At 35.0% G+C, this 18,204-nt stretch overlaps 1 protein-coding gene across 1 annotated transcript in view; it reads left to right on the top strand.

The window, feature by feature from the left end:
* The window catches only part of LOC120225076 (bifunctional heparan sulfate N-deacetylase/N-sulfotransferase 4), a 156,635-nt gene extending 140,006 nt beyond the window's left edge, over nucleotides 1–16,629 (top strand). The window contains exons 4-6 of the mRNA XM_039223306.1: nucleotides 11,559–11,744; nucleotides 13,849–13,977; nucleotides 16,516–16,629. Of these exons, the coding sequence (XP_039079237.1) occupies nucleotides 11,559–11,744; nucleotides 13,849–13,977; nucleotides 16,516–16,629 (429 nt within the window). The remainder of the gene's footprint in view (nucleotides 1–11,558; nucleotides 11,745–13,848; nucleotides 13,978–16,515) is intronic.
* The last annotated feature ends 1,575 nt before the right edge of the window (nucleotides 16,630–18,204 follow it).

The following is an 18,204-nucleotide window of genomic DNA, read 5'->3' as shown; positions in this document are numbered from 1 at the left end:
TTCCCTCTTTTTTTTTGCAAAGAATAAAAAATATTCTTTCTTCCTTCTTGTCTTCCTCTTTTCCTTCCTTCTTTCCTTTCCTCAACAGACAGTTAAGGTGTATTATCCATGAAGCACTTTAGTTGATACCAGGAATCCAAAAATGAACGAGATGCTGCTTATTCTCAGGGATTGTACTTCAGTGTCATAAAATAGAGTTTTAGGTTTCTGAAAGAAATGTACAGAGCCTGGTATAGCCACAAAGGAGATTCTGGTTAGTTATAAAGGGAAGAAAAATGTAAAATAACAGGATGGACCACTGAGATAACACTTGTGACAAATGAGTAGGTATGCTTGAGGCAGAAGGCAGGAGAGGAGCACCCAGCCAGAGGGAGCAGTGTGCAGAAGAACACAAGACAATTCCCAAAATAACTTGTTCCACTCTTTTAGTGAAATTTATATTGCTTCAGCAATAACCAATCAATGCCTCTGGTAACTACTATCTGTGGGATTTGCCCTACAGTGATCTTTGTATGGTTGTGTGCTAATGATTGGTTTTACATTTTTAAAGCATTGTAAAAATCTTAAACAAATAAACAAAGAAAAATGTCTGACAGAAGCATTATGTTGCTGGCAAGGACTAAAATATTTACTACATAGCTCTTCAGAGTAAAAGCTTATCAAACTGTGGCTCAAATATATAATGATCCAGAGAAAAGTACATAAAATTGAAAGCAGGTGGTTTTTTTTAAATTGTCAAAGTGCTTATTTATTTTTGAGTGAAAGGTAGAGCATTAGTAGGGGGGCAGAGAGAGAGGGAGGCAGAGAATCCTAAGTAGACTCTGCACTGTCAGCTCAGAGCACAACGTGGAATGCCAACCCACAAACCAAACCATAAGATCATGACCTGAGCCAAAATCAAGAGTCAGATTTTCAACCAATTGAGCCACCCAAGCACTCCTCCAATTGGAATCATAATGATGAATAGTATTCCATGAATCCGAAATTGATACATATCTATTCATCAGTGATTATTGGTAACTTCCCATGTCTTTAGAAATATGAAATTTGTAGAAGATAAATTACATTTCTGATAATTCTTACCTTTATGAATCTCCAAAAGGAGCATAAAATGTTGAAGAAAGGAAGAAGAAATTTATTTGGTATCAGAAGACGCTTTGAGTTGGGAATTAGGAGAAGATGTAACTGAGCAGCTCTTATGGGGCCAGAATTTACAAGAACTTTATACCTTAGGCCTTAGGGCTTCAGGGACCTAAATCCAACTGTACTGATTACCTTTGCATAGCAATCTATCTACCATTTGAAATACCAATTTTCCAGATTTTCCTATCATCTCTCAATGTTCATAATTAATATATTCTTATTCATTGCTCTTCTATAATTTACTAGATCATTTTTCTTGTGTGTCTTTTGTACATAAGATTAGGAAGTGAGCTAGTTAGCAATGGTGCCTGGGAATTCTCATCTCAGAGTACAGATGTCTTTAGTCCTTGGCTGTCATTTCTAAATGCACACTTAGTACACATTTTTTACATTATTCTTCACTAAATAAACCCAAAGTTTGCTTGTGAAACAAAATGTCTAGCTAAAGGACTGACTTTTCAGCTTTTATTTCAGGCAGGAGTCATTTAACACCTTTCTGGCCATTTAGATATAAGCATAAGTTGTGATATGAGGCTCCAAGAAACTAAGTTAGATCCAGATGATGTTTGCCCTTCTGCCCTTTGCCTTTGCTTCTTTATTTGCCTTGTATTTTGTCCTATTGGTGGAAATTCAGGCAGCATCATAAAACTGTGAAGGGAATCAGATATCTCACTTCTGGCATTCTTGAACCCTGCTTATCTCCAGATTTCCCATTATTCAAGAAAAATAAGCTCTTCTCTTTTTTAAGCCACTGTTTTTTGTTTTCATTTTTGTCTCTCTGGTACAAAGTTTGAACCCATTCCTTACCCAGTGCTTTATATTACATTTTGCCTTTTCAGTTGTTTTTATGTTTACTTACATTCAAGTTGTCCCATTGATTTAAAATTTGTAGACTCTCCAAAGGAATATTTATATAGAATATGCTGAACATAGTAGTCCAAACCTTTTAAAGAAGTGTTAGTAGTAGGTTTTATGCTTATTTATTAATCAATTATTAGATAGCAGTTTTGTGAGTAGATTCTTCGAATGGTCAATAAGAACATAATGAACTTTCACTGACATTTTATTTTATTTTATTTTATTTTATTTTTAATTTTTTTAATGTTTTATTTATTTCTAGGAGAGAGAGAGACAGTGTGAGCAGGGGAGGGTCAGAGAGAGAGGGAGTCACAGACTGAAACAGGCTCCAGGCTCTGAGCTGGCAGTCAGCACAGAGCCTGACGCGGGGCCCGAACCCACGAACCGCGAGATCATGACCTAAGCGAAAGTCGGACGCTTAACCGACTAAGCCACCCAGGCGCCCCATTCACTGACATTTTAATTTAATTGCTTCAATGACCAAACTTGTTTTTAATGATTAAATGAGTCTTAAATAATCAAAAGCCAAGATTTTCAAGAATTTTTTACTTAACTCCTGTTGTACTGAGTTTACCTTATTCAAATGGGATAATCCATCAACAGTGCTTGATACCAGATATTTTTCTCTTCTTTTTTCTCCTTTGCCTTTTTCAATTTGAAAAATTCTTTCAGCTTGATAGTTTCTTTCATGCTTTATCTATAGTGGCTGAACATTTTCATCATTCCATGATTACCTCTTTAGAGTTGACACCTCAGTTCCCTGCAGTCATATCTGCAGTAACTTGAGCAATATGAGAATATGAGAAATTGTTTCCAAACATGTTGACAGTGGGGAGAGTTAAAACTGATTGATAATACAGAAGAATTAGAGTGCTTGAAGTCAGATTGTTTTGAGATGAGAACTGTATCAATGCTTTGATTTCCAAATGTAATGCCATTTTTAACTTGATGATAGCAAAATAGAAATAATAATATTTTGGTAAGATTTTTATTTGAAACAGCTACATATCTACAGAAAAATATAATAGTTTAATATATTATAGGCATTTACTTAAGCAATCATAATTTAGGTGTTTTTTAATATATAGGTACCATTTATTAATATAAATTTACTTTCTGTCTGATGAAATTTATCCTATTTCACATGGTTGTAAATGTTCCCCAACATTAGAAACAAAAATATGCATATTTTAACTCTTAGAGAAGGCACTAGTTGTCACAGAAGGATTTTGAAACTGAAATAAGACCCTGTATTTGGACAGTAGGGGAATTGACAACCTGAGGGATGGCACATACCTACACAATGGGTTTAAACCATTTCTCCATAAATGCATTAAGTTGACATTAAGGGGGAAAATGACTCCAAAGAGAAATCTCAGCTTAGCTCAAAAATAATATTAGAAATGTATTCTTTTTCTCAGAGAAAGTAATAGTTTATGCAAATCTACTTCTGCAAAGTAATGTGTTTAAATTACTGATTCCAGCCCATCAACTATATAATTGTGGAAGCATCTAAAAGGTTTGGAAATGTGTTCAAAATCAGAAAATCAAGGGCATTCATTCATTCTTTGAAAGCAAGTTCTTGCTTTCATCCTTATTCGGCTTATTTCAAGAGTCAATCATCAGCAGTGTTCCCTTGAATACCCTCTGAAATCCTTTGCACTTCTGGGTTCATCATTCTCCCCCACAAAGCCTCAACCTTGTCTGGATCCAAATCTCTGCCTAGTCTATGCCTCTGCCCCTGAAACTGAATGTGGTGGGGACCAACACTTAACTGTTCTCACTTTAAAGTCATGACCACAGACCTCAAGTAAAGCCTCAATGCTGCCCAGAAGTTATACCGCAAGTCTTCAGATGACTTATCATCCTACTCTTCGAGGCTACTGTTTCACCCTCTCTTTCTGCAAACTACCCCACGTCTTCCCCATCCCCATTCTTAGCTGATAATCTTTCACTGGGAAAAAAAATCAATAAATTAGAAGTGAACTTCCACATGCTCCCTACAACTACCACTTCAACATGATGATAATGAAATGAAAACATAATAATAGGTATCATTTTAATGTGCCTACAGAAAAATATAATAATTATACTAACCTTTATAGACAGTTACTCAAGTGGCCATAATCATTTATTAAAAGCTTTTGGAATATATTGGTACCACTTATTAACATAAACTGTGTTAATAATGACATAAATATAAATTGTGGGCTGATATTCTGTGAGGGAAGCACACAATCTTGGCTTCTGTCTTGAAATGATGAAAGAAAGAACTAGAAATGGAAAGACCAAATTCTCTGTTTTGCACTCAATCTCACCCCTTTCCAATGGTTCAAGAGCACCATTCTAGAAATTCTTTCCTCTTTACTAAATCATTTCCCTTTCTGTACGAACATACTGCTCTTACTCCTATATTTAGATAATCCTGTGCTTATGTTTGCTGCATCCTTCACCTACAGTACCATTTCTAGGCTCTCCATTTTAGCTAAGCTTCTTGAAATAGTTGTAATATGCACTGTCCCCATTGAAGCTCTTCCCATTCTCTCTTAAATCCATTCGGATATTCTTTCTCTCCACCTCTCCATCAGAACTCTTGTCCAGTTCACCAACGCACAACCAATATTTAATATTTTAAACCAATGGGCAATTCTTATTTTCTCATTTAACTTCATCTATTAGAAGCTCTAGACATTTTGAATTCTGATTCTTTTATCAAACACTTTCTTCAGTTGGCTTCTATTTTGTTGTAGATTCCTGGCATTCCTCTCATCTTACTTGAAATACTTTTTCTCAGTATATTTTCTGGATTTCTTCTCTTCTCTCTGTAATGTTACCCTCCTATAAATATCTATTCTTAGACTTCTCTATTTATGCATTAATTCTGTTGATGATCTCAATGAGTCTTATGAATCTAAATAAAATTTATATATTGATAACTCTCCAAATTTAGATCTCCAGCTGAACTCTCTCCTCTGAATGCTAAACTTGTTTGTTTCACTTCCTAACTGACATATCCAATTGGATGTCTAATGTCAAATATATGTCCTCTCTTTCCCCAAAACCTGTTTAATTTTTTTAACTTCCCAATCTCATTTGATGGAAATCCTATCCTTCTAGTTGAGCATTTATCTCATGTTTTCTATTCAATCAGTCATTGAATTCTGTGGCTTCACAATATATCGACCAAAATCATTTCTCACCAAGCACATTGTCCCTATGCTGGTCCAAGTTATTAATAGGTTTTAGTAACCTATTAACAGGCAACTCATTTCTGCCTTACTTTCTTTTAGTCAGCTCTCAGCATTCAGAATAATTTTGGAAAGGTAGGCTTTATTATATCCTCTATCTATGGAAAACTTTCCAGTAGCTCCTTATCTCACTAGGGGTAATACCAACATCCTTATAGTAGTGTATAAGCACCTTAATGATCTACACTCATTCCTTCTTTTCAGCAATGCAACCTTATATAATTTCCACGAAAGCATAATTAATGTGAATAGTACCCTCCTGGGGGTTCAGTAAATAACTTGTAAGACTATTTGCAGTAACCCTGCCTCTTGATATCACATCTTATGATGGATCTCCCCCTTTGCTGATTCTGCCCCCCCCAAAAAAAAGAGAGAGAGAAGTCTTATTCTTTCTAGAATATCTGAAGTGCTTTTAACTCAGAGCAATGTATGTACTGTCAACGCCTGGAATGATCTTCCTGAAGTTATCTATATGGCTTAATCCCTCACAACAGATCTTGATTCAAAATACTACCTTCTCTAGGAAGCCCTCCTAAAAAATCTATTTAATATTGCAACCCATACTCTTCCAAACCTTCCCTTTTCTCTGCTTTATTTTTCTCCATAGTCCTTAGCATCTTCTGATACATTATACAATTTGCCTATTTATTTTATGTAATCTTGTTCTCACCTCATTAAAATATACACTTCCTGATGGCAAGGAATTCTGTCTGTTTTGCTGATGTATTTTCAGCACCTAGAATGATTTCTAATACATCATGTACATAATAAATATGTATTGAATAAAGAAAATGAATGAATCAAAATGTATTGAACTCTTTGATTATTGATAAATCAAGAAGTCTAACCACAAAAAATTAACAATACAAATGCCTAAACAACTACATTTCTTATAGTGTGAATGAAGACTTACTTAGTTTTTATGTTACTTCCCTTTAGGCAGCAAAGTAGACTTTCAGCAGGATCAAGAATATTAAAGCAATGAGTCTCAATTGCCCAAAATAGCTCCACTTAGGATCAGAAAGTTCACACTGTAGAAGCAACACCATTGCTGTGTTATTTCTTTTTCAAAAGAAAAATCCATTTGTAACACAGAGCTCTCCAGAGATTTGTCACCATTTACTAGGCTTCAGTCCAAAAATTGTCAAGACTGACCCAGCCAATTTCCAGGGTCACACAGTCATTGCTTTTATCACTTATGAAAACAGAAGACAATTTCAGTTCCCAAAACACAGTGGAAAATCAATAATCGTAGGGTCATTCTCAAAGTTGACAATATGATTCCAAGTCCTTATTAAAAGGAAAAATAGATAATGAGATCTATTTTCTTTAGCACTAGTGTCTCTCCCTAGAAATCATGTACATCCGAGTACAAATCAGTATTTTAAGTTCAACAGGATATTGTTTAATGCATTATATTGTTACTCAAGTAAGTGAAGTATATTCATTTATGCAATCATTATTTTACTTGCTTTCCTTTTAAATTCATTTATTAAATATAAAGTGATTAAATGTATTTAATAACATTTTAAATTTGCCATTTCCTTTAAAATATATTTGTTAAACACCAACAATGTACCAGGCATGCTGCTAAGCACTGGGGATATAAAACCATCCTAAAGAGGGGCACCTGGATGGCTCAGTCAGTTAAGCCTCTGATATCCATTCTGGTCATGATCTCAAGGTCTGTGAGTTTGCGCCCTGCACGTGGCACTTTGCTGACAGCTCAGAGCCTGGAGCCTGCTTCAGACTCTGTCTCTCTCTCTCTTTCTCTGCCTCTCCCCCATTTGCACTCTATCTCTGTCTCTGTCTCTGTCTCTGTCTCTGTCTCTGTCTCTCTCTCTCAAAAATAAATAAACATTTAAAAAATAACTTAAAATCATCCTAAATACATTGTAGACTGGTTTCACAATATATCCTGAAATGCAAATGTAAGGAGATAATAATGGGAAAAATATCGTTTGTCTGGCTTTTCATCATCCTTGTATCAAGACCTTCATCCATTCTTCAGGTTTCTCTCCAAGTATTTGTGAAAGATCCAGGGATCTCCTGACCTCCAGGAGCCCATTTTTCTCCTTTTTTTCCTCTGGCTCCCTATGGTATATCAGGTCTTCTAAAAAGTATCTGCATTGACTGACCTTAAAATGTAGCACCAGAGTACTGCTCATGCTTACCCATAGTCCCTTCTACCTTTGCATGCAAGACCTACAGATTTCTTTGCCCATTCATTAGTATGTAGGTATCCTATGAAGGGATGTTGTAATGCATGCTGGCACAGAGGTGCTTGTGCTGATCAAGATTAACCCATTGGAGCAATGTTCTTTCCATAGAATTTGTTCCCCTTCTTTATGTTCCCTACTTTATATGGTTTTGCCACATGTTGTCTTGTGGTAGATACTTGTGGTATTTATTATTTAAGTAAACTAGTCTCATATTTATTTTCTCTATACATTACTATTGGCTGACAAGTACATAAAACTAAGCAGTCATATGTATTTCGTGATAGTATCCTACTAGACAAATAGATATTTGCCATATATCAATTTTCTTGAAGAAATATTGGGCACTGTGTTAGCAAATTCTTCCTCTGTTTTGCTAGAATTCAAACCACTGATATCTCACCTGAACTCCTTAAACTTTTCATACTTATTATAAAGAGGCAAGAATTACCCGTATCAGTAAGGTTTCCATGCTAGAAGCAGAAGCCACTTGGAGTTATTTTAAACAAGGGGAGTTTTATTTAGCAATTTAAGTGCTTCCAAAAACTTTAGAAAGGCTGATGAAGCAGAGTCTAGGCTGTACCTCTCAGAGGACTCACAAAGCCAGACAGAACTGTTTCCCTAGGGAAATGACCACTTCCGAAGCTGCCCCTGGAGCTCTGGCAGAGGCGTCAGTTTCCACCGCTGCCCTGCAAATGGGCACCAAATACTGCCCCAGAAAAGCCTCCTATTTTCAAGACCTTAAGTGTCAACAACAGGAGTCAGGAGCTACCACGCTTCAGCATTTGCCCACCTACTGATTTCTAAAATATGTCCTGAGTACTTCTAATTGGCTGAGACATGTTCACATAACCAACAATAGCTACGGAGAAGTTTGGGAAAGGTAGAATTTTGCTTTATAAACCTCTCCAAGTGAAAACAGAGTAGATAGGAGTTACAGTTCAGAAATATGTATTAGAGTCCATTCATTCTCTGTCTATAAAGTACTTCTGATCATTAACTGGGGTTGGAGGGGGAGCTCAGAGTAGTAACAACTTAGTAGAAAAGTAACTGCAAAATCTATGAATCTAAAGGCTTGGTTATAATTTTAGCTCTGACATTTAGAAATATGAGCAAGTCGTTTGCCTTCTCTGAGCCTCAGTTTCCACATTTGATAATAACATCTGGGCCACCTCACAAGATACTTATGAGGATCTCATTAGACACAAATGTGAAAACACTTCATAAACATTATGCACTTAGCAACTGCAAGCAGATATGATCAGTAGGAACAATCAAAGAAAAATTAAATGAGATCATTTCCGCTACTATTTAAGGTTTAATGCTAAATACATTTCTATTCTAGTTTTTGAAAAATGGTGACCCCGTTTTTATATCGTCTGTAGATTACCACATTGTCTGATTTCCCAATCAACTAGGGGAAAATTTAATCAAGCTTAATGTAAATATTTGTGATATCATATTGTAATATCATAGAAAGCTTAGATCCCATAAAAGACATTGTTTTAATAAATAAAAAAATCATATTTGAATTAGTTTATTCTGTCATTTTATATATATTCTTATAGTTTCAAATGCTTCATTATTTATATTAGCAAATCTTTTAAGTTTTGTAATTTTTGTGATCTTGTATAGGTATGATGTTTAGTTCACTTTTTATTTGACCAAATCTCTGTGAAGTGGGTTTTAAGAGCTGGACAGTAAAGAATGAAGGTTTCTAGTTCAGCAAGTTTCTTGATAACAGAAAAAGAGTTTCTAGGGAGTTGCTTTTCATTTTGTGTTTCATTTAGATTGAAAAAGTATAAACTCATAATTATCTAGTGTGATTTACTATTTTGATTGAGCTCTGGTTGTCAGTGTGATAAGATGACCTTATGAGCAGTATAACATTGAGCCCTGAGAAATCAATAAATATAATAAAATCCTTTTACTGCCCCTTCCTTCCTACTCACTAAATCAATTGCTTTTTACCTTCTGGTTTTTCATGAAAGTTCTACAATTCATTTTACTACCTGTCAAAATTGAAATGTCTTTTTTTTTTTCCTGAGGAGATATAGTTGTTTGATATTTCAATTTTCTTCATGATTTCACTTTTCATCTGTTTCTAGGACATTTGCATACTTGTCTAGTGTTTTAGGCCCCAAATTTGGAATAAAATATTATACAGGGATAGTAAATGAAGACTAACACAGTGATTCGTACAGATTACAGGGATTCATAATTGTTGATTTTGTTATTTTGCAAATCATGGAATGAGACTATTACAAAACCTCCATATGAATCACGAAAGAGTTGCGAGAGTATAACAGATTGATTTTCCTTTCTTGTAAATCAGGAGTGCGTCTCTAAATACCAGTCATATGAGTTCTACTTACCAGATAGAAAGGTTTGAACACACTTGACCTTCTCCGATGAGGAAGTTCATGTGTATCTCAGACCCAATGTATCTATTATTGGCTACCTGATGATACTTGGACACTTTGCAATGATTCACTGCACAATATGGAACTAAGCCAAGAGAACTAAGGCTTTTTCCAGTACATGTCTCCCAGTGATGTGTCAAATACAGTAGCTGCCTGCCCCTATGGCAGCTTCCAAGTAGTTTTCTTATTGGATATTTCCAACTTTTCCTTGTGTTGAAAGTATAAGCTCCTGGGGAGTATTTTTCTTCTGTACACACCAAGAAATGAATTTTCCCCAGCACCTTGCAAAAGACTCTAGCTCATTTTATAGCATTGATTTCATAATTCGGTCTTTCTACAGAGTCATTTCTTGTAATAGATGTTAAAAAACACATAGTCTTGGTGATAGAAAGGTAAATTTGGCTATATAATAAGAGTCATTCCATGAAAGGGAAAATAATGGAAAATGATACTAATTATTTAGCGCCCATCCTCTGAGTTGGGAGTAACATGTAACTGACTGATATTTGATCCAGCCACAGATTGCTTATTATGCCAGGCTGAATTCCTTTCTTATGCTGCGTGCCATATAATGGAAAATCTAAATGGCAATTGTCAACACTTTTGTGTTCTGTTTATTGATTCAATCAACTTTCTTATAATGCTATACAGTAATTTATAACCTCATTGATGAGATTCAATCCTATAAGGAGTCTTATAGAGCAGATAAACATTTAAAGGGAGAGATATAAAGAAGAAGAAATTAGAAAACTGCACATCTATATCATGTACCTTGCAATGAAATATCATTCTTCAACAATTTTTTCATTTTGTTGTTTTAAATTTATACTTGTTTTACTTTAGACTCAATTGTTTACCCAAGGCAAGCATTTCATAGTAAAGTGTATATTTCATCATAAGTGAATTGAGCTGCTGTGAACTAAAACCAAAGACAGAACCTTAATTTGACTTTTCCTTTACCCCTCAAATCATCACTGTGTTTTATATGACATTTGTCTCCTGGCTTTTAATTGGACCACCAAAAACCAATCTAGTTTGGGAACCCATGTTCCTTTTAAAGTGCACCATCGCAATTCATTTCCTCCCCAATTTTACTTCATCTTAACGTGTTGTCACTAGATCCTTCTACTAGAAACATAGAGCAGAGCATGCCCTTCCATGCTCAAAGAGCTTCATTATCTACACTATTTAAATAGAATTTATTCCAAATCCCTCAGTTAATAGTAAAAGCTCATTACTTTATAGTTCACACTTACCTTTCTGGTTGTCTTCAACATTACACCACACACACACACACACACACACACACACACACACACAGTGCTCTTTCATCTCCATATTTGAGCACTTGCTCAAGTGACACTGTTTTTCTATAGCTATTTAAGGAAAGACCATGTTCTCGTCCTATCTTCCCTCCAAACTTACTGTATTCAAAATTCAGAATGAATCTCACCCACACACCACATGCCAAAGTATTTACTATGTCTATGATAGCATCAGAGTTCTATAAGATTGTGAGTTGCTGGAAGGCAACAGCTCTATGTTAGTTTTTGTATTTCTTGTATTTAGCATAGAATTCAATGTATGCTAAATAATGTTTATGGAAACAATTTTAATGGAATTCAATTGACCACATTCCATGTAATGTTGTTCTTGTTTTCTTTTAGGAACATGGAATCCCTATCAACATGGGCTACGCGGTGGCACCACATCACTCAGGGGTCTACCCGGTTCATATTCAGTTATATGAAGCTTGGAAGAAGGTCTGGGGTATCCAGGTCACCAGCACTGAAGAATATCCACATTTGAAACCTGCACGGTACCGAAAGGGCTTCATTCACAATAACATCATGGTGAGCATATACTGTTGTGTGTATTAAAGGCTCTTAGTATCTCTATGTTGAATAAATACAAGATATTGCTTCAGACTACTCTGACATGGTATCATAAGTTATTTTTTTTTAATGTTTTATTTATTTATAGAGGAGAGAGGAGACAGCGTGAGCAGGGGAGGGCTAGAGAGAGAGGGAGTCACAGACTGAAACAGGCTCCAGGCTCTGAGCTGGCAGTCAGCACAGAGCCCAACGCGGGGCTCGAACCCACGAACCGCGAGATCATGACCTAAACGAAAGTCGGACGCTTAACCGACTAAGCCACCCAGGCGCCCCATAGGTTCTTAACATACCATGGTGGTGACAGGTCATCTGTTAACACATTTGCACGTTATTGTTTTGCGGTGGGTGGTTTTAACAAGTCCTAGAAAAGCTCAAAATACTGAAAATGAGTTTCAAATAAATCATCCATGCAGTTTCTCAACTGAAGTTTTGTCTGGGGACCCTATACTTCTGGGAGTTTCTCCTTGTCTGGTTTTTTGGATGGTCATATTGAAAGTTTTCCAGGCAACTTTGGTTCATAAACAAGCAACAACATCTCAAATTACTACACTATCAACAGACAGAACCAAACAAATAATATCTGAAAGTTATCCACCTAGTTTGCTTTGGCTTTCTGACACTTAAGAGTGTCTTAGCATAATGTTTTATAATTCTTCTTTCTTTTCCTTGCATACTATTAAAATGGAGGTATGTATATATATTTTTTCAGATATGTTGATTCAAAAAATAATAATCTGATACAAGAATGGTGTTATCAGTTACTGTAAATGAGAATAGAATCAAATGAATTTTAGGTGGGAATTTATAAGTATTTATTGGAATGGAAAAATATGATATTCTTCACTTTGAAATAAGATAGTCCACTTAAATTGCCTATCCCCATTTCTGGGACTTCAGGTTATGTTTTCATTATCAGTTGTCTGGATCATAGCAAGGGTTTACAAACTGTTCTCCCTAGTTTAAATAATTACATTTTTCTGAATCCATTATTCAGATTGCTGTTAGAACTATCTATCTATCTATCCATCTTTCTATCCATCTATCTATCCATCTATCAATCTAATCACTATCTAAAACCAAAAAAAAAAAAAAATCAAGCACAAGAACACATGACTAACCACAACTAGTACTGGAAGACCTAGATCCTAGATTTAAAAACCATCAGATTTAAAAATGGAGATACTAATAATGCTAATATTGGTATCAGCATTCATAAAAATCCAGGAAGTATAAAAAGGATTGCTCTTATATAATTCTGAATCACAGTGCAAGTACCGTTTTCCCTTTATTGAGTTACATGTTGACATATTATAAAATAAAAGCATTCATTTTAACTGATATTACATGTATTCATTTAGTTTGAATTTAATACAAACTATTATAAGCAAAGAATAGATAAAATCCTAGTAACTCTGTTCAATTGGATGCATTTTCCATTAGATTATGAGCAATTTATTATTCAAAATAAACTTTTGTAATAAAATTAGTTTTTGCTTTCTGTGTTGAACATTCAAATTTATAACAGAATTAACCACAGAATGTGCCAGAAGTAGTCATTAAATGATTTGACTACTACTGTGATTAAAATTTAAAATCAGAGTGTAGTAAAAACAAAACATATAAAAGTGGAAGAAGTGATGAAAATGGATTGTTTTCAATCTCAGAACCTGAGTACCATGTAAGATTATATTTCAGAAGCAAGGAGAGTAATGGCCTAATACCATGAAAAATGTAACTTGGAGAATCTCTATATTTAAATTAAATTAATCCTAAAAACGCTTTTATTTTTTGTCAGTCCTTTAACATAATTCAGCTGGTGGATGAGATTTCTGGAACTTTCTGAAAATGCTTTAGCCTATCTGTCCTATAGCATTGATCAGGCAACTCCCTTAACATTTAATTACACCAACACCAGCTCTTGATTACAGTAATATTTTGGCTTTAGCAACCAAGGAACTCCAATAGAAAATGATAATTTGCAGATTCTGAAGTAATGAGACAGTGGTGGAGCTCTTAATTAAGTCATGTCAGTGTGCTTCTTCTCCTCCCCACCTTTCCTCAGGTCCTGCCTCGACAGACCTGTGGGTTGTTTACCCACACTATTTTCTACAAAGAATATCCAGGAGGACCCCAAGAATTGGATAAAAGTATCAGAGGAGGTGAACTTTTCCTTACAATCCTTCTAAACCCGGTATGTATTCTATTTATGTTTTTCATTATAACATGAGAATTTTCAAATACGTGTTTCTTTTTTTTTCTGTTGCCAACCTTTTCACAAGATTAGGTGGTAAATACTAGCCCTACTAGAAAGAAATTAGACTACATCTCCAAATTTTCAAATTTGATCTTTAATTTTTATGATCTTCAATCAAGGAAAACAAAGACTTGTTAAGAAGCATATGTTGAATTTAAGAACTCAATGTAATATAACATCTCAATGTTGACTTCTATTCTTGAATTGTAATAAGACATAATAAAATGCAGTTCTCTAGCCCAAATTTAATATTCACAGTATCATCAGTGAATATATATTTTGTCCATAAGTTGAGTTTTCTTCTTGCTCTAGATATCAATAGACACACAATTCAGTCTCTAAAAATGTACACAATGTAAAATTGCTTTGAAAATATGTAGCTAGGAGTACCTGGGTGGCTCAGTAGGTGGAGTGTCCGTCTCTTGATTTTGGCTCAGATCATGATCCCAGGGTTGTGGAATCGAGTTCCTAGTCAGGCTCTGAACTGTGCTTGGAGCCTGCTTGAGATCCTCCCTCCCCCTTGTCCCTCCCTGCTTGTGCTCTCTCTCTAAAATTAAAAAAAATAAAAATTGAAAAATAAAAAATAAAATATGTAGCTAGGTATTATCTCTGCATACCAGCATCATCTGAGGCCTATTTTAAAAATCTCCACTAAGTTTATTTGGAATCAAAGGTAGAACATTTGACCCTTTATTCTTCAATCATGTCCTTTCACCTTTCAAAGTTTTACAATTTTATTTCCTGCTATTTGTGTAAAAGTATATCAAGGTGGGAATATATTATAATTAGATAATGCTGATATAATTTCAGCTTTTTTGTTTTTCTCTCATAAATATTCCATTTCTAGAGTCTTATGAAAGCATCTCTTCTTTTACATCTCAGTACACACAAAAAATATGAAGCAGTAGGTCGTACACTATGCCCACCTTGCTTAATAGAAGACATTTTTCATACTCAAAGAAAAAGATTCATGCATTAAACAAAACTACAGGTCAGTTGTCTGTGGTGAAGGTTTGTTTAAAATGAATTATTTAAATAATCATTATATGGCATTATGAAGTCCTGAAGAAATTAAATAAAAACCTGCATTGTGTAAAAATGAAAACTTGTAAATTGAGTTGGAAGAGCAGTGACATGGGGGTTAAAATACCTTATCCAATTATGAATAACCAAAAATAACCTTTTCCCTCAAACAGCATAGTTATTGAAAACAAAACAAAAATTTAAAACAATCTGTTGTGTTGGGGTGGCACTAAACGAGTGAACAGCTTGGATGTCCTATGATCTTTCACAAGAAATGATTTCTCAGAACTTGCTTGCTCTTCTGTAAAACAACTTAGTTGAACTAGACAATCTTCAATGTGCCTCAGAGGTATTCCTAATGGACATAAGTCTGAGATATCCCAATGCTTGTGTGTAATTCAAACTCATTGACACTTAAAAGCTATCAGGGTATTTTATAAGTATTGTTTTGGAAATTGAGGTATGCACATGGATGTTAATGAAAACAACTATGGGAAATCCTTCTGTTTACCCTTTTCCACACTAATTGAAAATTTGATCTCCACAAAGGTAAGGGTTACTTCTTCATACCTTTTTCATATCAGGGCTATACTCTTGACCTGTTCTAATCATTTGCTAAGGGAAGCGGATACGTATCAGAGCACTGATAATTGCCTCCCCTAAAATTCTTGCTCCTAGGTCTGATCACTGCTACTGTAAATTACCTGAATGCCTGTCTACTTGTCATTAAAGAGATGGATTTAAACTTTTTTTTTTGTTTTGAATTCAGTACTGAACCCCTCATAAAACATCATCCAGAGACTTATAGTTGGTCTTTTAAATGAAATGGAGGACTATTTGGCATCCAGTATTTCTACCTTTAGCACTTGTGAACTCACCAAACAACACTAACTACTGTAAACCTTGCTTAAAAAGATTGTCATCACCACACAGATGGATTTTAATTGCAGTTGGAATGGAAGAGTAGAAGAGGGATGTTTCAGGACCCTTACTGCATCCATTCACAACTGTGCTTAGTTTATTGTGAATTCATGGTGACCTCAAAAGAGGATACATGAGTATAGGAGAGAGATCTGTATGCACATAGCAGAAAGCAATGCTAGAGATGGTCAAAATGTGAATAATATAGGACATCATAAGGTATGATAATATGAAGCTTGTATCTCGCAAATAGCAGCTGACGAAGATGTGGGATTAAATAACAATGTTGTTCACAACATGAATAGTGTACACCTATAAGCAATCTAACTTGATGCTACTCAGCTCTTTAGGGAGCCAGGTGGTAGCAGCATCTCGTGGAACCCATCAAAATGGTGAAGGTCCAGACCTGTGTAGGCAGAAGCTACAAGATATATTAGTCAGTGTTCTCCAGAGATACAGAACCAGTATGGTGAGTGATGGTAGGGTGATAGAGAGATTTATTATAAAGAATTTGCTCATGTGATTATGTAGGTTGATAAGTCTCAAGATCTGCAGTTGGCAAACTGGAGACCTAAAAGAACCAATGATGCAGTTCCAGTACAAGTCATAAGGACTTACCTTGGGCCTGAGAATCAGGAGAACTGATGGTGTAGTTCCAGTCCAAAGGTTGACAACATCGAGACCCAGGAAGAGCCCGTGTTTCAATCCAAGTCTATAGGCAAGAACACAAACAAACAAACAAACAAACAATGTTCTAGCTCAAAGACCATCAGTCAGGAGCTCCCTTTTACTCACAGGATGATGAGCCTTTTTGTTCTATACAGGTCTTCAACTGATTGGATGAGGTCCATCCACATTAGGGAAAACCATCTGCTTTACTCAGTTGACCAATTCAGTTGTTAATCTCATTCAAAACATCTTCACAGACACACTCAAAATAATATTTGAGCAATTATCTGCATGCTCTGTGGCCCAGTCAAGCTGACACATAAATTAATCATCACACCAAGTGAAAGACTTAATGTGGGAAGCTGACTGGAAGTGAATGAAATAAAATGAGCAACACAGAAAGAGAGGAGAAAGTGATGAATAAAGAAGCTTGGAAATAAGCTTGGAATTCTTTGTGCATGTGTCCTATTACAAATAGAGAAGCATCTCAGGTGATGGGCTGTGATCAATATTCACACTTATATGGAGAAAAGAAATATTCAGGCTGCTTAATTACAATTCCAGATTAAACGGTTCCAGCAGGTCTGGCAAGGAATGGGCTTACACAAATGGAGTGAGGAAAGAAAAAACAGAGAAAATATCACAATGACACCCAGCCTTCCTCTTTGGTCTATTATTTTTCTCCAGCCAGAACTTAATTCTTTGTCAGAGTAAAATTATCTCTTTACTCTTTCACCAAAACTATGCTGAAGAAAAAAATCTATTATAAGTTCACTGATGTAAAGGTATGCCATTGATATGAACTTAATATGCTAACTTTAAGAATATTTATGTTCTAACAGAACCAGTTCCCATAAGAAAGGTCTATGACTGCATTATTTTAGGTATCAAAGTCCCTTGTGAATATATGTTTTTAGTAGGAGGCATTCAATATCCATTATCACCGAGAAACCATCATTTCCTCTACTTACTGTTCCAACTAACTCATAATATGGAAAAATGATTTTGTGAGAACTTATAAGTAGGATAAGTGATCACTAGTATTAATAAACTCTGGAGATTAAGAGTCAATCTAGCTTTAATTTGTTGTTCCATTGATGATCTATACTTTCACATAATATAAATGCTATACTTATATACTATGACATCTCTCTTGCATGGTAATTTTCTCTATGGATTAGTAAATTATCTATAGATTTCTGTTTGTCCAATTAGGTTTTTTGTATGTTGACAAATGGATGAATAAGGATATAGACAGCATGACACAAAGCTAGGAGTGAGAGTAAATACTCCAGACAATAAAACCAACATCCAGTTTTTCTTAACATATTGGAATGTTAGACCAAATCTAGCAAGATAGAATTTAACAGGAAGTAATGAAAACCTCCAAAATTATTTTCAAAGAAAATAGTGGTATAATTACAGCATTATATAAGAATAAATATTATATAAGGATAGATTCAATTTGCCAGAATGTTGTATAGGCTGCATCATGACATATTAAGTTCCTTGTCATTGAAGTTATCCTAACAGAAATGTTATAAGAAATGG

The sequence above is a fragment of the Hyaena hyaena genome, unplaced genomic scaffold (assembly GCF_003009895.1).
Source record: "Hyaena hyaena isolate Hyena2069 unplaced genomic scaffold, ASM300989v1 scaffold_1314, whole genome shotgun sequence".
Classification (NCBI taxonomy): Eukaryota; Metazoa; Chordata; class Mammalia; order Carnivora; family Hyaenidae; genus Hyaena; species Hyaena hyaena.
Note: the sequence above shows the minus strand (reverse complement) of the source record. Positions and strands in the feature narration are given on the sequence as shown.